Source organism: Macrotis lagotis, chromosome X, assembly GCF_037893015.1.
Source record: "Macrotis lagotis isolate mMagLag1 chromosome X, bilby.v1.9.chrom.fasta, whole genome shotgun sequence".
Taxonomy (NCBI): Eukaryota; Metazoa; Chordata; class Mammalia; order Peramelemorphia; family Peramelidae; genus Macrotis; species Macrotis lagotis.
The window spans coordinates 269,670,177-269,690,727 of record NC_133666.1 but is presented as its reverse complement, the minus strand read 5'-3'; the positions used below and the strand labels follow the sequence as shown (position 1 = coordinate 269,690,727).

The 20,551-nt window shown below is 42.1% G+C and overlaps 1 protein-coding gene across 1 annotated transcript in view; it reads left to right on the top strand.

Annotated features, from left to right (window-relative positions):
• The first annotated feature begins 1,468 nt into the window (after window positions 1-1,468).
• The window catches only part of SNX18 (sorting nexin 18), a 37,831-nt gene continuing 18,748 nt past the window's right edge, over window positions 1,469-20,551 (top strand). The window contains exon 1 of the mRNA XM_074208033.1: window positions 1,469-3,054. Within this exon, the coding sequence (XP_074064134.1) occupies window positions 1,497-3,054 (1,558 nt within the window). The 5' untranslated portion in view covers window positions 1,469-1,496. The remainder of the gene's footprint in view (window positions 3,055-20,551) is intronic.

Genomic DNA, 20,551 nt, shown 5'->3' with positions numbered 1-20,551 from the left:
CTTACTTTAAGGATGAGGAAACTGAGTCCCATTCTTCAGAATCTACTTCTCTACTCTAAATGAGATTTCAGGCTGCAAAATGTCATATATATATATATACATATATATGTGTGTGTGTATACATGTATAAAAATATAAATATATATGTATGTGTGTATAGAAAGATACATTACAAATGTACACAAACACAATTATATAAATAATCTGTATCAAATTCATATTATATTATATATATATATAGTACTTGGCAAAAGATTAGAAAAATCTAAGCTCTTAATTCACCAACTCTGATCAATTAATTATCTTGTCTGCTGTCTGAGCTCTACCTCAGCCTTTCTTTTTAGATCAAAGGTTCATCTATTTGAGTCACAGACCCCTTTGACAATGTATCGAAGCCTTTTGTATCTCTTCTAAGACAAGTTTCTTAAATAATTGAAGGTGATGCTAAATTTCAGTGAGAGGCCAAGTGAAAATAATAAAGAAATGTTTTCCCATCCAAGCTCATGACCCCCTGAAATCTATTAAAGGGCAGTTGGTAGGGGCGGCTAGGTGGCGCAGTGGATAGAGCACCGGCCCTGGAGTCAGGAGTACCTGAGTTCAAATCCAACCTCAGACACTTAATAATGACCTAGCTGTGTGGCCTTGGGCAAGCCACTTAACCCCATTTGCCTTGCAAAATCCTAAAAAAAAAAAAAAAAAAGAAAAAAAAGGGCAGTTGGTGGATTTTGGGTTAAGAATACAGAACGATCGATCTCTTGATCACTGCCATCCAAGCCGTTGCTGACAACTCACTAGACTCTTCCCAGAATGCAGGTTAATCAATGCCAACTGGATTGACAGCTTGGTACTTGCTTTTCTTGCATGTAAGTTAAATTAAAAATTAATTAAAGTTACATTTAAGGGCTTTAAAAAAACACACAGCAGACTCGCCTAAGGTCACACAGTCTGGATTTGAACTCCTGATTCTGGGGTGGGTCACATTCACTTTTTTTTTAAAATGTCTCTTCTGCATTTCTTCCCTGTCTCGTAGTTTTCTGTCTTTGTCCTTCGGCATCATTCCTCATATTGAGAATGACTTAATTGGGAAAAAGTCTGGATCCGGTATGCGGCTGGCCGGCCGTGACTCTGTCCAGTGACCTCCTACACCAGGGCTGGGGGCGCGACCCGCTGTGCCCGGCCCCGCGGAGCCGCCCCGCCGCCGCCCCGCCGCCCCGCCGCCGCCGCCGCTCCGGACGGCAGGGGGCAGCCGCGGCCCGGGAGCCGGCACCCCCGCCGCCGCCGCTTGCTCGGAGCCCGCCGAGGCGGCTCTGCGATCGCTTGCTCTCCCCTGGCCCCGCGGCTCTCGGCCGTGGATTAGCCACGCTGGGGACGTGGGAGGCCGCGGCGCGCCCGCCCCCAGAGCCCGCGGCGGCGGCGGAGGAGCGGGCACCCGAGGGAGGCCGGGGCCGCCGCCGCCGCCAGCGCAGCCGGAGCGGAGCGGAGCGGCCGGCGGGGCCATGGCGCTGCGCGCCCGGGCGCTGTACGACTTCAGGTCGGAGAACCCGGGCGAGATCTCGCTGCGCGAGCACGAGCTGCTGAGCCTGTGCAGCGAGCGGGACATCGAGGGCTGGCTGGAGGGCGTCAACAGCCGCGGCGACCGCGGGCTCTTCCCGGCCTCCTACGTGCAGGTGCTGCGCGCCCCGGAGCCCCCGAGCGCCGAGGGCCCGGCCGCCCGCTACGCCAACGTGCCGCCGCCCCCGGCCGCCGGCTCCTTCCAGCCGCTGCCCGCCGACGGCTTCCCCTACGCCGCCCCGCAGCCCGCGCTCTACGGCGGCGCCTACCAGCCCGGCCCGGGCAGCGACGACGACTGGGACGACGAGTGGGACGACAGCTCCACCGTGGCCGACGAGCCGGGCGCGCTGGGCAGCGGCTCCTACCCGGACTACGACGGCTCCTCCTCGGGCGGCGGCGGCGGCGGCGGCGGGGGCGGCGGGGGCGGGGGCGCCGCGCCCGGGCGCTACCGCCTGTCCACGCGCTCCGAGCCGGCCCTGGGCTCCCGCGGGGGCCCGGCCCACGCGCACGCCCAGCACCCGCCCGCGCCGGCCGGCGCCAAGAGCTCGGCCACGGTCAGCCGCAACCTGAACCGCTTCTCCACCTTCGTCAAGTCCGGCGGCGAGGCCTTCGTGCTCGGGGAGGCCTCGGGCTTCGTCAAGGACGGCGACAAGCTGTGCGTGGTGCTGGGGCCCCACGGCCCCGAGTGGCAGGAGAACCCCTACCCGTTCCGCTGCACCATCGACGACCCGACCAAGCAGACCAAGTTCAAGGGCATGAAGAGCTACATCTCGTACAAGCTGGTGCCCACGCACACGCAGGTGCCCGTGCACCGCCGCTACAAGCACTTCGACTGGCTGTACGCGCGCCTGGCCGAGAAGTTCCCCGTCATCTCCGTGCCGCACCTGCCCGAGAAGCAGGCCACGGGCCGCTTCGAGGAGGACTTCATCTCCAAGCGCAGGAAGGGGCTGGTGTGGTGGATGAACCACATGGCCAGCCACCCGGTGCTGGCGCAGTGCGACGTCTTCCAGCACTTCCTCACCTGCAGCAGCAGCACGGACGAGAAGGCCTGGAAGCAGGGCAAGCGCAAGGCCGAGCGCGACGACATGGTGGGCGCCAACTTCTTCCTGACGCTGAGCACGCCCTCGGCCGCCGCGCTGGACCTGCAGGACGTGGAGAGCAGGATCGACGGCTTCAAGAGCTTCACCAAGAAGATGGACGACAGCGCCCTGCAGCTCACCCACACGGCCAACGAGTTCGCCAGGAAGCAGGTGACGGGCTTCAAGAAGGAGTACCAGAAGGTGGGCCAGTCCTTCCGCGGCCTCAGCCAGGCCTTCGAGCTGGACCAGCAGGTCTTCTCCGTGGGCCTGAACCAGGCCATCGCCTTCACCGGGGACGCCTACGACGCCATCGGCGAGCTCTTCGCCGAGCAGCCGCGCCAAGACCTGGACCCGGTGATGGACCTCCTGGCGCTGTACCAGGGGCACCTGGCCAACTTCCCAGACATCATTCACGTCCAGAAAGGTAGGGCCTTTTGTTGTCGTTATTATGACCGGCAGCCACAAAATCTGTGGGTTTTCCAGATAGAACGTTTGCTGACTGATTCCTTTGGTGAATTGGGGAGGGAATTGCTTGAAAATGGATCAGGTTGGCGCAGCGGCTAGAGCGCCGTTCAAATCCGGCCCCAGAGGCTTAATGATTACCTGTGGCTTCGGGCAAGCCGCTTAACCCCGGTGCCTTGCAAAAACTTTAAAAAAAACTATAGTTGAAAGAATGTTTTTGACAACACAACACCTTGGTTGAAGTTCTGCTACTTACCTACACAACATCTCCGGGCCTCAGTTTTCTCATCTATAAAGTAAGGATTAGACTAATTGGAGGATCCTTTCCAGCTCTTAAGTGGCTTAAGAATTGAGGACTGAAAAGAGGGAAACCCTCAAATAGTTTATAGTTCAGTGGAAAAGTGAAAGGCAAAGGAGGGATCTACCCCCCCCCCAAAAAAAAAGAAACAACCACTGAGGAGGCAGAGGTCACTTATAACTAGAGGATGAGGGAGGACTTGAGGAGATAGTGCTACTTGACATAGGCTTCAGGTGGTCCAGTGGGCAAGATCCATCTTCATGAATTCAAATCTGCCTCTGTCACTTACTAAGCTCTATGATCCTGGACAAGTCACTTAAGCCTGTATGTCTGTATAAACAAAGAGGAATTTAGGTGTTTTTAAATTTTGAGTTCCAAATTCTCTCATTTGCACTCCTTCCCTACCTACTGAAAAATGTTGTTTTGATTATACATGTGAAATCATGCACATATTAGTTAGCCATTTTGCAAAAGAGAAAGCAAATAAAAAGAAAATGAAAAAGCATGCTTCAATTTGCACTCAGACTCCATGAATTCTTTCTTTGGAGGTGGATGGCATTTTTCACTATGTCATTCAAAATTGTCTTAGAACATTATAATGCTGAGAATAGCAGTTGGTAATTGTACAATTTCACTATTATTGTATACATTGTTCTCCCAATTCAGCTCATTTGCATCAGTTTATGTAGTCTTCCCAGGTTTTTTCTGAACCAATCCCCCCCCCATTTCTTTTCTTTTAGATTTTTCTTTTTTGCAAGGCAAATGGGGTTAAGTGGCTTGCCCAAGGCCACACAGCTAGGTAATTATTAAGTGTCTGAGGTCGGATTTGAACTCAGGTACTCCTGACTTCAGGGCTGGTTGCTCTATCCACTTCAACACCTAGCCGCCCCTCCCTCATTTCTTAAAGAACAATAGATTTCCATTACAGTCATAATATAACTTATTCATCCATTTGCCAATTGTTGGGCATCCAGAGGTGAAGAAAAGGAATTCACCTAGCCTTGGAAACAAAGGGCAGCACAATTAGAATAAGTAGAATTCAGAATGTTGAACAGCTAATAGTTTACTTTGAGTGAGAGTAAATTGAAGTAATCTGGAAAGATAGACTGGAACCAGATTGAGGAGTGCCTTGAATTGGAATTTAAGAATCAAAAGATTATCAATTTATAGCTGGAGAAATTTGATGGTCACTGCCTCACTTTACAGGTAACTCAAGAAACCTTCAATCAGTAAACATTTACTAAGCTCCTACTTTGTGCCAGGCAACTGCTAAGCAATGAGGATCCAAAGGAGGGAAAAGACAGTTCCTTCCCTCAAGGAGTTTATAGTCTAAGTAAACACAGTTTGAATTAAATTGTTTTCAGGAAAATGAGGTACATAATAAAGTCTGAACTAAAAATAGCCCAGTTTCCCACCTATAGCAGAAACTGTCTGCATTGCTGACAGATCTAGATGCTGTTTGAGGATCTATCGACCCAGAGCTCATTTCATAGCTGATTGGAGTTTTAAATCAATTTAATTGTTAATATTGTTTGAGTCTCAAACCTAACTCTGTAATTTGAATCACTGGCCCCAGTTCTGCTAGTCTTTTCTACCAGGAGAACCTTGGCTATTTGAAGATCGCATGGTACAGTGGAAAGGGCTTTGGGTTTGGATATAGTCTCTGCCACTTGCTAACTTCATGAACTTAGGCAAATCACTTAATGTCTCTGGACCTTCCTTCGACTGTTGAACAAGAGGGGTAAAGTAGATGAGAGAATGAAAAAGTATTTGTTTGTACGGGGGAAAACAAAAAGGGAAAAGGAAGGCAGTTTCTGCTCTCAAGGAGTTCAAAATCTAATAGGGGGAAACAGCATATAACTTTTAACTAGAAGATGGAAAAGCCTGGTTGTCCTTAGAGTGCAGCAGCCAGGCACGGGGTAATGCATCATTTTTAGTGTCATTTTGTTCATTAATAAAACCTTATGTTGAGCCATTTGACAATGCAGGATTTTTGGTAATGAGAACTTTTTCTGGGTCTTGAATAATGGTGGCTGCTTAAGAGGGGGGGACCTTCCGAGGTAGCTGCCAATCATACCTCCACAAGATTGGCTTCCTTGATGAGGTCAGATGTTAGATTTACCAGCAGATCTGCTGTTATGGGAAAAGGAGGGATGCTGAGGCACTTCATAAGCTTTTGTTCCTGGGATCTTAGGTTTACCTGCCCAGTGTTGGCAGTTGATCAGAGCTTGGTCTTGTGGTGGCCAAGGATGGCTGGCTGTTTCCTCAGAGGGATTGATTACTTCCTTGGATGATGATTGGGACAGAGCCAGTGGTTTATGGGACACTGATGTTTCAGGGCTCTTGGATTTAGCTGATGATCATGGATGACAGCTAAGGTCTCTTCCAGCTTTAAATGGACGATCCTGTGCCATCTCTGTCTTATTATTCTACAGGCCAACCATTCCCCAACATGCTGGATTCACTCCAGTTTTCTATTACCCCTTTTTAATATAGGATTAAAAACTGTTCTCCATATGTGGCCTGTTCAGTGGAATCAAATTGGAATTGGATATTGAATCTGAAGACTGTGAACTTTTAGTATATATGTATATAATGTATGTAATATTCTCCCTCTTGGTCTGGTCACTCTATTGTTAGTGTAATTCAAGATAGTGTCAATTATTTTTCTCCAAATGAGTGTATGTTAAATTTAGATAAACTAAAATTTCCAGAACTTTTTCATATTAATTCCTTTAAAACCTTTCATGCCAGTCCTATATTTGTATAAATTGTTTTTTGAATTTATACGTTTATCCTACTTTAAAGTATTGTCTTATTAGCTTCAGGCTTCATGTCTCATGATATTTTTAGATCCTGATCTAAATCCATTATAATGTTTTTACTCCCAACTTTCGGTCTTATTGGTGAAAAGTAGAAGACAAAGCCAGATCTTATATTATCATAATGGAAAGCAACAGCATGGGAGTCAAAAGCCCTGGGTTCTAATAAACAACTTTGCCACTTACAGGTTGCATTCATCTTTATTAGCTTCAGATTTCCTGGGGGGAGTGGAATATCTAAAGTCTTTTCTGACTTTGTTCTATGGTTGTGTTCTTAAGACCTGGATTAGGATATTGCAGGAACTTTCTCATTACTATTAAGTAAATTATCAACACTCAACCTTTTTTCCATTTTTGCCTCCAGTGTGTCATTGGAGATTTTTTGTCAAATGCAGTGCTGAAATTGAAATAATAATATCAGCCTCAGTAGTGTCAAATTCAAGTGGAAGTGGATCCCTGCAGGCCACATGTTAGACTTAGTAGAAAACCACAGATTGACACGTTTCATTGTATTTGTATTTATTTTGTTAAACATTTTCCAATTGCACTTTAATCTGGTTCTGTCCAGAGGTGGGAAAGGCTGCATAAGATGTTTGTTAATAGATAGCATTTTATATAGTACTTATTGTGCTTTTACAAATATTCTCTTATTAGATCCTCACAACAATTGTGGGACATAGGTGCTGTTTTACTCTCTTTCTTACAGTTGAGGAAATTGAGACAGATAGATGCAAGTGACTTGTCCAAGGTTACATAGCTGGATTTGATATCTAAAATAGTACAATTCCAATTATCACAGCAATAATTGAGATTTGGATTGTTATTTTTATGAGGAACAGTATATTTAAGAGGGACAGCAAGATGGTATGTTAAGAGCCCTAGAGTTGGCATTAAAAAAAAATGTGGTTTCAAGGTCAGGTCTGACACCAGTCAGCCGTATGTTGGGAAACAAACTTATTAAACTCTTTCAGTATCCCTTAGTGTAAGTTAAGAAGGATAATATACCATGTCACAAGATTGTTGTCAAGCAACTAGTGCTACAAAATTTCTGCTATCAAGCAGAACTAGTGATACAAAGTTTCTACAAGCTCCGAACATTTAAGTGTTTACCATGTGCCAGATACAGGCTAAGCACTGGGCATTTAAAGAAGGGCAAAAGACAGTCCCTTCTCTGAAGGACTATTTAAAGGGGGGATATGATATGCAAATAAATATTATGAAATAGGGGCGGCTAGGTGGCGCAGTGGATGAAGCACCAGCCCTGGAGTCAGGAGTACCTAGGGTTCAAATCCGTTCTCAGACACTTAATAATTACCTAGCTGTGTGGCCTTGGGCAAGCTGCTTAACCCCATTGCCTTGCAAATAGATAGATAGATAGATAGATAGATAGATAGATAGATAGATAAATGGATAAATGGATAAATGGATAAATAAATAAAAAATAAATATTATGAGGTAGAGATTAGGTGTAAATAAACATGAAAGGGGAGGGTTCTGGGTGGGTGGGTGGGGCACTATGAGTCTTCCTCAGAAAGAGGGATTTGAGGTGAATCTAGAAGAAAACAAGGGAAACAAAGTTTAATTTTTCCAAAGTATAACAAATACGATACAGCATTCTCTTAACTTTTCTGTAAGGGTAGCATTTTCTAGTCCTTAGATTAAGTAGATTTGGAATTTGCTGCCTAAAGCTATGCTTTTGGGACTCCATTTTTTTCAAAGACATTCAAGAATTATTCCAGAAATGAATCTATACTCTTGAGACTTTATCAGAGATTGTGATTCCTTTAAGATCTCTCCTTGGTATGGGCATTAAAAAAAAAGTTCCTGCTTAATTTTTTAGAAAGGAGTTCTTAACCTGGGGTCTTTGAACTTAAAATAATTTTTTGATAACTATTTTAATGTAATTTATTTCTTTTGTAATTCTATATATTTTATTTTATGAATAATCTAAGACATTACTCTTAGAGGAGATTTGTAGACTTCTCTAGTCTGTTAATGGAGTCCATAATACAGAAAAGGAAGAGAAAGACTTTATCCTTCGGACCCTTAGGATAAGAATCTTCCTTTGGTGCTTTAAGAAGATTTAGCTATCTCTGAGATACCACCTCACACCTCTCAGACTGGCCAATATGACCAGAAAGGATAATGATCATTGTTGGAAGGGTTGTGGGAAATCTGGGACACTATTATGCTGTTGGTGAAGCTGTGAACTCATCCAACCTTTCTGGAGAGAAATTTGGAATTACACCCAAAGGGCAACAAAAATATGCATACCATTTGACCCAGCAATACCACTACTGGGTCTGTACCCTGAAGAGATGATGAAAAAGGGTAAAAACATCACTTGTACAAAAATATTTATAGCAGCCCTGTTTGTGGTGGCAAAGAATTGGAAATCAAGTAAATGTCCTTCAATTGGGGAATGGCTTAGCAAACTGTGGTATATGTATGTCATGGAATACTATTGTTCTATTAGAAACCAGGAGGGATGGGAATTCAGGGAAGCTTGGAAGGATTTGCATGAACTGCTGAGTGAGATGAGCAGAATCAGAAAAACACTGTACACCCTAACAGCAACATGGGGGTGATGTTCGACCTTGAAGGACTCACTCATTCCATCAGTGCAACAATCGGGAACAATTTTGGGCTGTTTGCAAAGGAGACTGCCATCTGTATCCAAATAAGGAGCTGTGGAATTTGAACAAAGTTCAAGGACTATTCCCTTTAATTTAGAAAAAGAAAATACATATCTTATTGTTATCTCTCAGACTTTTTATCTCTTTAAGGATATGATTTCTCTCTCATCACACTCAATTTGGATCAAGGTACAACATGGAAACAAAATAAAGACTGACAGATTGCTTTCCATGGGGGGGGGGGAGTAAGATTGGGGAGAAAATTGTAAAACTCAGATAATATCTTTGATTAAAAAAAAAGAAAAAATACAAAAAAAAAGAAGATTCAGATAGTGGATAGAGCACCAGCCCTGGAGTCAGGAGTACCTGAGTTCAAATCCGGCTTCAGACACTTAATAATTACCTAGCTGTGTGGCCTTGGGCAAATCACTTAGCCCCATTGCCTTGCAAAAACTGAAAGAGGAAAAAAAAAGATTCAGCTAAATGGTCTAGTGGGTAGTTAGAAGGACCTGGGTTCAAATCCAGCCTCAGATACCTGACACTAGCTGTGTGACCTTGGGCAAGTCACTTAACTCTGATTACCTCTGATCCAGGGCCCTCTCCAGTCCACTGATTCATATCTAACCACTAGACTCAAAGACTCTGGAAGAGAAAGTAAGTGTGACTTAAACACAACTTCCCCCTTCCACCCCAATCCAATTCATATGCATGTCATAGTATCACCTCCCTGCCTCAAGGTCTTCAAGAATGAAGGACAAACATCTATAAGGGTAACTTTAGAGATTATCTTTTACAGTGCCAACATTTTACATATCAGTAAACTGAGGCTTAAAGAAAAGAAATGATATGGCCAAGGGTCCTTTGCACTGTTTTCACATTCGTTTTCAGCAAATGTTTTTTTTTTCCTAACCTGTCCTCCCATAGTTTTCTGATTACATAAGAACCCCAAGTACTCTTTTCCTTTGCCCTTTTTAGATAAGATACTGGGAAAATAAAATACGCATAAATCTTCCTTAAAGGGCTTTTAAAGCACTCATTTGGTGTATGATTTTAAAGCTGCCCTTGCATAAGCATTCAGACAATATGAACCAACTCATGAGAATTTATAGCTAATGATAGACCTACTAAAGATTAAGGTTAAAAAATGCAAATAAGTACCATTCTGTCTGGTAGACTCATGCATGACATTTTACTTATATTAAGTTATTGTATATATTTAGTTTTCATTTTTTGGTGTTAGAAATGGAAAATCTTGGGTTTTTTTTTTAAAGCCAAATGAGTTTTATATTTTTCCTCAGTTAAGATTTCTTTGCCACATGAGTCTATCTGGGTTAATGCTTTAGAGACTAGAATGAGGAGGAAAGTAGTTTGCCCTAGTTTTTTAGGACATCAGATTAAGTTTTTAATTTTTCTTTCTATCTAGTCTACCTAGTTATTTTCATTACGTCTCCCTTCTTTGTAATGTGAACTTTTTTAAAGCAAGGAATAGTTTTTATCTTTCTTTATATTGCAAGAAACTTAGGGTAGTTCTTGATCCACAGTAAGATGAACCTTAGTAGATGCTTCTTGACTAAATATTCACTTTGAAAAAATCTCTCTTAAAATGTTAGTGCCTTAATATTAGACTGTTAGCTGACCCTGACTTTGGAATTACTCTTACCCGTAGTATTGACTTGACCTTGGTGCTTCAGTTTTTTCTTTTATAAAGTGATATTTTATACTTTACACTCCTGCAATGATTAACTTTTATAGTATCCGGCTGGAGTGCAGGACTGACAGTAAATTCAGGAAAATGTTATTGTCAGGTATTCATTACCTGTGATTTTGTTTTGTCAGACATAGTTTGATTTTTGGTATATCTAACTCTGGTTAATATAAAAGATATTTCGTAATAGATTTTCAAAGTTTTATACTTTGGGGGAATCATTGAAGAAGGGATAATCTTCAGTATTTTTTTTTTTTTGTATTTCACCAAGCTCTGATTTAGTTTTCATGATTTATCTGCAGTTCTCTCATTTCTCCTCTCAGTTTTTCCCTCTACCACCCTTAATTGTTTTTCAAAGTCTTTTTTTGAGCTCATCCATAGCCTGAGCCCATTTTTCTATTTCTCTCAGAGGTTTTGGGTACAGAAGCTTCAATTTTATCATCATCTTTTTTAAAAAATTTATTTAAGGCAATGGGGTTAAGTGACTTGCCCAAGGTCACACAGCTAGGTAGTTATTAAGTGTCTGAGGTCGGATTTGAACTCAGGTCTTCCAGACTCAAGGCTGGTGCTCTAACCACTGCACCACCTAGCTGCCCCTGATTTTGTCATCTTCTGAATCTTCCATGGGACCAAAGTAATTTTCTGTGACCAGATTCTTCTTTTTCTTTTGCTTGCTCATTTCCTCAGCCTATGATTTATTTACTGCACTTCCAAGGCTTTGAGGGGGGTTTTGGAGCAACCCATAGGGACCTTAACTCCTCCAAGGTCTTATGAGAGACTCTGAGCCCAAACTGTAACCTGAATCTGAGTGTGGGCAAACAACTGAGTCCTGCTCCAGGGAGAGCAGAGAGACCTCTGCAAGCCTCCTCATGCCCACCCACTCCCTTACCATCTATGGGCTGCACTCTGGAGGTGCAGGATGGCTTCCCCAATTCCCACTGCAGGTTCTCACCATAGGGCTGCTCTGAAGCCAGTGCTCACTCCGCACTCACTCTGGTGTGGCAGTTCTCTCACCATGCCTTCAAGCTGTTCCTGGTCATACCTGCTCCAGGAGGTCTGGAACCCCCCCCCCCAATACACACACACACACACACACACACACACACACACACACACACACACACACACCCAGGTGCCCCCAGGCTGGGTTGTGCTGTACTGCCGGGGGTGGGGGGCACTTCTAAGTTGTCTTTGACCGGAAAAGTTTGCTATGGAAAATTAGTATGTTTACTAACTGAATTCAGGAATCAATTTCAGGAAAGAGTATTAAGTTATATCTTGTTTGCAGCATTAAACTACTATTAGTTTATAATCACCCTAAGAACAGGACTTGGTGCTTCTCTGTATTCTTCATTTTGTGTCTTTGAGGTATTTCATAGCCTTAATATTTGTTGCATGAATGCAAGCTTCTTTAACCATTCAACAGTAGTAAGGAAATTCTTTGTCTTTTACTACCCTTGCAGAGAGATCATTTCTTCCTTTCTTTTTTCTTTTATTGTTATTTTATTTGATTTTTCCCCCAGTTACATAGAAAAACAAGTTCCAACATTCACTTCCAAAACTTTGAGTTCCAAATTCTCTCCCTTCCTCCCAACCCACTCCCCCCACTGAGAAAGCAAGTTGCTTGAGTTAGGTTAAAAATGTGTAGTCATGAAAAATATTGACATACCCCCCCAAAAAAAAAGAGAGAAACCTCAAGAAAAATAAAATGGGGGAAAAAAGTATGCTTCAAACTGTATTCAGACACCATCAGTTCTGTCTTTGGGAGGGATAGTCTTTATTCTTAGTCCTTCAGAATTCTCTTGGGTCACAGCATTTGCTGAGAAAAGGTTGGTCATTCACTGCTGATCATCTTGCAATATTGCTGATACTTGTATACAGTACATTTTCCATTACATCCACTCATGTAAGTTTTTTTATTGAGAGCACCCTTTTTATTATTTCCCATAACAGAACAACATTTCATCTCAATCACACTACCATGCTTTCTTCAACCATTCCCCAACTGATGGGCATCCCCCAATCTCCAGCTCCCTACCACCAGAAAAGAGCTGCTATAAATATTCCTATACATATAGGTTCTCTTCTCCTGTATTTCTTCTCTACTGGAATCTAGATCTAGCAATGGCATTGATAGGCCAAAGGGTAGGCATGGTTTCATAGCCCTTTGGGCTTAGTTCCAAATTGTTCTACAGAATTATTGAATTATTTCTCAACTTTTTAAACAGCACATTAATGTCTCAATTTCCCTACATCCCTTCCTACATTTGTCATTTCTTCTGTTCTATTAGCCAATCCAATGTACCTCAAAATTGTTCCAACCCTCATTTTTCTTACCAATGGTGAGGACATTTTTTAAAAATGATTTAAATAGATTGCATTGATAACCTCATCTGAAAACTGTTCATATCTCTTGATCATTTATCAATTGGGAGTGGCTCTTTTTTTTTAAAACAAATTTGACTCAATTCTCTGTGTTTGAGAAATGAGGTCCCTCCATTCTATTCCCCCCACTTCCATTTATTCTATTCTCTCTCTCCTTTCACCTGGTCCCTTCTCAAAAGTGTTTTGCATCTGACTACCCCCCCCCCCCAATCTTTTCTCCCTTCCATCACCTGCCCCTACCTCATTCCCTTTCTTCCATTCCTTTTCTCTCCTATTTTCCTCTAGGCTAAGATAGATTTCTGTACCCAATTGAGTGTGAATGCTATTCCCTCTCTGAGCCAATTCCAGTGAGAGTAAGTTTCACTCATTCCTCCTCACCTTCCATCTCTCCCATTCCCACTGCAAAAACTTTTTTTGCCTCAATTATGTGAAATAACATTACATTCTACCTTTCCCTTTCCTTTTCTCCCAGTACATTCCACTCTCATACATTAATTCCATCTTTTTAATATATTATACCTTCAAATTCAACTCCCACCTGTGCCTTATCTATATATGCTCCTCTTAACTGTCCTTATAAGTGTGAAAGTTCATTTGAGTTAGCAGTATTATCTTCCTGGGGAAACTAGGTAGTACAATGGATAAAGCACTGACCTTGGAGTCAGGACAGGAGTTTGAATCCAGCCTCAGACACTTACCACTTACTAGCTGGGTGACCTTGGGCAAGTCATTTAACCCTGATTGCCGCACATCTGGACCTGGATGACTGGAAGAAAAGGAGACTGGTGACTTAACACTCAAATCCAATTCAGGTGCTTGTCATGGCATCACCTCCCTGATGTCACAGACTTCTTCGAGAATGAAGGATGAACATAAGGGTCAGTCAGGAATATAAGCAGTTCAACATCATTAAGTGCTTTATGATTTGCCTTTCCTGTTTACTTATTTTATGCTTCACTTTAATCTTGTATTTTAAAATAAAATTTTTGGTTCAGTTTGAAGTCCTTTCTTTTTCTTTTTCTTTTTGAATGTCCATCTTTTCCCCCGAAAGAGTATGTTCAGTTTTGTTGGGTAATTCAATCTTGGTTGTAATTCAAGTTCTTTTGCCTTACAGAATATCATTTTTCCAAGCCCTATAATCCCTTAATGTAGAATCTGCTAAATTTTATGTTATCTGGACTGTGGCTCTACAATATTTGAATTGTTTCTTTCTGGCTCCTTACAATATTTTCTCCTTGACTTTTCAATTTCTATAGAATATCAGGACATTTTTCCTTAATAATTTTTTTTTAGGTTTTTGCAAGGCAGTGGGGTTAAGTGGCTTGCCCAAGGCCACACAGCTAGGTAATTATTAAGTGTCTGAGGCTGGATTTGAACTCAGGTACTCCTGACTCCAGGGCTGGTGCTCCATCCACTGCGCCACCTAGCCATGCTCTTAATAGTTTCTTGAAAAATAATGGTTAGGGTCTTTTTTTTTTTTTTTTTTTTTGGTCATGGCTTTCAAGTAGTCCAGTAATTTTAAAATTCTCGCTCCTGGATGTGTTTTCTAAGACATTTTGTTTTTCTAATGAGATATTTCACATTTACTTTTAATTTTTCATTTTTTTGGTTTTGTTTTATTCTTCTTTGATTCCTCACAAAGTCATCAGCTTCCCTTTGCTTCATTCTGTTCAATGAGCTTTTTTATCTTTTCCATTTGTCCATTTCTACTTTAAGGAAGTTTTCTTCTCATTGACTTTTTTGAATCTTTTTTCCATTTGACCTAGTCCGATTTTAAAGATGTTATTTTTTTCAATATTTTTTAATATCTCCTATTGTTAGCTCATTTCTCCAGCCTATGACTTGATTTTAACTCTTTGTTAAGGTGGGGGCTCTGCTTCCAGGGTGGAGGAATGCTATCCCAAACTTTTGAGGGTTTTTGCAGCTGTTTTTAGAGATACTCCTAGGGACCTGCAAGTTTTCAATTCCTCCAGGGTCTTATGAGAGGTTCTGACTGCTCTCTTGGCCTGTGCTCTGGTCTGTGGGTGACCGCAAGCCCTCCCCTCTAGCCTGGAGCTATGATGAGGGTCCCTGCTCTGCTAAGGCAGTTAGCTCTGTTGTGGGTCTCCTTTTCCTGGATCTAGGGGTCCAAGATTGTGGCCTAGATTTGAGTTTGGGAAAAGCAACAGTCTTGTTTCAGGGGTAGCAAAGAGACCCCTGTGATCTTCTTCTGATCCCCTTACTGTCCATGGGCTGAACACTCTAGCAGCTGCCAAGTGGCTTCCAAGGCTTGCTCCTGGTCAGCTGGGACTGCGTCTTTGTTTCTGAGGCCTATGATGGATTGTACTCCATTCTCACCCCGATGCTGCAGTTTTCCCTGCTGACTTTCCAAATTGTCCTTGACAATCCCTGGGCTAAGAGGTCTGGAAACTGCTGCCCCTGTCACTGACCCAGGTGCCCTGTGGGTTGTTCTTGGATAGCTAGGACTAGTTTGCTCCAGCATGACCTGGCCTGTGCCGCACAGCAGGTTCTTTTTAACTCTAGTACTACAGATCTTTACTGCAGATCTTTCAAGCTGTCTGGGGCTGGAAGATTGATTCACTCAGCCTTTTTGTAGATTCTATCACTCTAGAATTTGGTTAGAGTCATTATTTAAAGATATTTGGAGTGGTTTGGGGAGAACTGGGGCAGTCCCAGCCTTTACTTTGCCTTCATGGCTCCATCCCCGAGGTCAGTTCTTTCTAAGCAAATTTCTAGCTTCTTCTAGATCTGACCCTATCTTTTTTAATGAAATTCTGTAATTAAAAATGGCCAGTGCCTTAGTATTTTAGAGTGTTGCCAATTTTTTGAAGTATAATTCACCCATTTCCCCTCCTGTACCTATTTATAATTGAAAGACCTTGTAATTGAAAACAGTTAAATCCATTCAATCAATCAACATTTATTAAGTGTCTATATTATGACCCAGGGATTGTGCTGAGCTATGGGAATGATGATGTTTGTCCTTTATTCTAGAAGAAGACAAGGGCTTCCATGATGCCATGACAAGCAAGTGAATTGGATCTGAGTGAGGGGGTATTATACTAAATCACCAGATAAGAATCAGAATAACTGGCGATGACCTTAGATGGGAGACAGGCAGGGTTAGATGACTTGCCTAAGGTCACACAGCTAGTAAGTGTCAAGCGTCTGAGGCTGAATTTGAACTCAAGTCCTCCTTACTCCAGGGCATAGAGCACCATACCACCTAACTACTCTACTAAGCTATAAGAATACGAAGACACAAGAAATAGTTTAGTCTACCCTCAAAGGGCTCTCTATCTAATGAAGGAGATCGAATGTAAATAAATATATACAAAACAAGCTATTTATAGGCAATTGCAATAATCAAGATATGAGGTGATGAGAGTCTGTACTAGGATGGTGGCAATATCAGAAGGGAAATAGGGATGTATTTGAGAGATGTTTCAAAGGTGAAATCAGCAGGCCTTGGCAATAGCTTAGATATGGGGATTAAGAGATAGTAAGGAATCCAGGATGACTCCTAAATTTTGAGCCTGAGGGGTTGGGGAGGTGTTGCCCACTACAGTAATAGGGAAGGTGAGGACTAGGGAATATTTGGGGGGGGGGGGAGCATAAGTTGTATTTTTGACATATTGAGTTTAAGAAGCCCAGTGGACTCCAATTGACTCCAGTAGTCAGAGAAGTGAGGTGAGAGAGCAGCAGAGATTGGAAGCATGAGCATAAAGAAGGTAATTAAGTCGATTTTACATAGGAACTGATGAGATCACCAAGTGAAGTAGTATTAAAAAGACAAGAGAAGAGAGCTCTGGATAAAACTCTACCCCTTATGATGAGAGGGCATGATTTAGATGAATATCCAGTAAAGGAGACAGAGAAAGAAAACCAGAAGAAAATGATATCCCAGAAACCTAGAGAAAAGAGAATATCATGGAGAGAGTGATCAGCAGTGTCAGAGACTGCAGAGAGGTCAAGGATAATGAGCACTGGGAAAAGATCATGCAGTGGATTTAGCAACTAAGACCATTAACTAACTTTGGAGAGGGCAATCTTAGTGAACTGATAAGATCAGAAACTATATTTTTAGGGGTTAAGAAAGAAGTAAGAAGAGAAACTTACTAGAGATGGTTTTTTTCCAAGGGCAAAAGAGATTTACAGTGATCATATGAGAGCATATTTGTAGGCAGTAGGAGATAAGCCAGGAGATAGGAAGCGTTGAAAATAAGTGGGTGGGAATGACAGAAGGGAACAGTCGAAGAAGAGGGGGAAAAGGAAGAGAAAGTGACAGATGGCACCTGAGTGATAAGAGAGGAGGAAGGGGAGATAGCTTAGATGTCTGGTTTCCCCTTTTAGACCTTTTAAGGCTAAAATGTGCCGGAATAGAGCCAGAAATTGAGTTCATTGACAGACCCAGCAAGCATAGCTTTCAGCAAAACCATCCATGCTGTGAAATCATCCAGGCTTGTGGAACCAGGTAATTTCCAGACTTGGATAGAAGAACAAAATCTAAATGAGAGGAATTCCTTCTTTAGGGTCTGAAATTTAAATTATTTATTTGTCTTTGGGTCCAACCTGATCAAAATCATTTTGCCATAGCCAATTCTGGGGAGATTGTAAAGATTTTTAAGCTGACTTTTTTTTAAAGTACTTAAAGGGAAAAATGGTCTGGAAGCCTTTACATCTTTTTACTCCCATGACTTCCAAGATTCCCTTCAGTTTTCAAATTCTGTGCCTCTGTAATGTGATATGCTTGCTATTGCTGCTCTAAAAGTTTAAGTTTTGTTATTCTATTCTTGTGATAAAAGCTTATTCAACTTGATATTTTCTATCATTGAATTTAAAATGTTGACAAATGTTGGGCAATTGAAAGAACTCTTAGAATAATAACCCAGTTTCTTGGATTTTTAAAATTTTTAACTTTATAATTGTTGTTTCAACCTAGATGACATCCCTAATATCAATTTCACAGGTCTAAAAATAATTCAAGCAGTTTTAATTTTTACTAATCAATATATAGGCAGCCCTGGAATGGATTTCTTTGAGTACTTTGGTATTTGTTTATGCTCTATTTATTGGAATAAACTTATTTTATTTAATAAAGCCTCCCTTTTTGAAGGGGGGTGGGGAAGAAAAAATAGTTACTGTATTTCCCCATGTATAAGATGCATCCTTTTCCCAAAAACTTGGGGTCTAAAAACTGGGAGCATCTTATAAAGCGGTTGTAGATTTTTTTACTTGCATTTCCTGCTTTTTCATGCTTGTTGCCTTGCTGTCATTGTTTCACATTTGTTACTAGTATATTAGTATATTTTGCCACGTTCTGCCCATAAATGGCTCAGAAAAGAATTTTGTCCAGTGCTGAATTCAAGTTCAAAGTGATCCAGTTTGTAAAGAATGGAAATCGTGCTACTGAGTGGAAATCGTGCTGCTGAACATCAGTTTGGTCCTCCTCCAACTGAGAAAACAATCCAGGACTGGCTATGGGAAAAGAAATCCCTCCTGAAAACACCCCAGCAGAAGAAGGCCATGAGAAGCAAGTCAGCCAAATGGCCCCAGGTTAGAGAGGGCATTGAAGAAATGGATTTAAGAGCAAAGGGCAAGTGGAATTTCTGTGTCCACATGGTTCAGCATGAGGCAAGAAGAATTGCTGATGAGAAAGTGATTGAATGGGGAAATACGGTACTTCTGTTTCTCATTAGATAGAGTTGTAGAGTCCTTCTTTGATGCCTGAATACATAATGAATATGTATTCCTGGACCAACAGTTACTCATTTGGTCCTATAACCATCTTCTCTTGTGCTGTGTGTTCTTTGATAGTTTTTTCCTGGCTCCCTTCTGCTCTCTTTAAAAAAGAAAAGCTGATTTCTTATTTCTTCATTATATAAATCCTAAAAGGATTTATAATCTTTTGTGGAAAAACTCTTAGAATCGCACAGATCGTTTTTTTTTTTTTGCACGTGACTTCCTAGGTAGACCCTTGGAGAGATATCTCAGTTCAGATCTGAATCCAGTCTGGGACCATAGGGCCAGGTGGATGCTGGGCCTAAAGGGTGGTATGGGGGCTCGGGGCCTCATAGCCCCAGGGCCAGGGATCTGTCTGCTGTGGCACTCAGCTACCCTACAGCAGAGTCAGAGTGAAAGGAGAGAGAAAATATAGTACATGGTAGTGGAGAAATACAAAAGGAGGGAGTTGTGATCAGCAATGGCAATGGTGGAAAAATATGGAAGTAACTTTTGCGATGGACTTATCATAAAGAATGTGATCCACCCGTGACAGAGTTGGTGGTGTTGGAACAAAGACTGAAGCACATTTTTTATTATTATTATTTTTTTGGGGGGGTGCAGGGCAAATGGGGCTGGGTGGCCTGCCTGGGGCTGCATAGAAGGGTGATCATTGGGTGTCTGAGGCCGGATTTGGACCCGGGTGCTCCTGGCTCAAGGGCCAGTGCTCTGTCTGCCACCCAGCCACCCCTACTATTATTACTGTTTTATTATATTTTGTGTCTTTTGTTTTCTTTTTTTTGGTTTTTGCAGGGCAGTGGGGTTGGGTTGGCTTGCATGTCACACAGCTGGGTGATTGTTGGGTGTATGGGGCTTGGATACGGACTCCGGTGCTCCTGGTTCCAGGGCTGGTGCTCCATCCATTGCGCCACCTGGCCATAACTACAATTATTACTATTATTTTTTCTTTTAATTTTAATTTTTTCTCTCCCCTTTACTTTATCACTCAAGTGAGTCTATATTTTTTGGGGGGAGGGGGTATTTTGTTTACTCTTAAACAAGAATATTTTATTAATGTATAAAAATATTATTTGTACAAAATGAGAATAAATAAATATTAAATATATAAAAAAAAAGATTACACTAGCCCTGATCTTCATACCTCATCAGTGCCTCTGCCTTCTGGAGCCAGGGATTTGGGAACAATGGCCTTGGGTTCCTCTCTAGCATGTACTTTGGCCATAAGTAGCTGTGGAGCTAAAGACCCCTGACCTCTCCACTGCCAAATCAGCTGCAAGGCAAAGGAACAGTTCTGAAACTTCTTAGAGCCAGTGCTTGTGCTAGTTTCAGTTGTGGGCACCAATCAGAGAGACTCTTTGTTTCTTCTCAGCTAGTGGTTCTATATATGTCCAGTGGCACAGTGGGTATGTCCAGTGGCACAGTGGGTAGAATGTTGAGTGTGGAGCAGGAAGACCTGAGTTCAAATGTGACTGAAGATACTTGTTAGCTAGGGAAGACCCTGGGCAAGTGATTTCTGGTTGCCTCGCTTTCCTCATCTGTAAAATGGACATAATCTAGAGAGGATCCTAGAGAGGATCAAATGTGGTAATAATTGTAAAGACTTAGTTTAGGTATTATTATATGGTATTATATTATGTTCATATTATACATTATTATATATATAATTTTAGCTATTATTAAGTTCATTGAGAACTCTATCATTGATTAGTGTTACCTAAATCAAATTGCTGTTAGCCTCCATAAGATTTTACAAATAAATTCATATTGTAAACCAATGTCTACAAGAAACTGAATTTAGAGGATGCTTTTATGTTTTGTGTGATTCCTAGTGTTTTGCATCTATTTTTGTGATTCTGCCACCATCCCTGCAC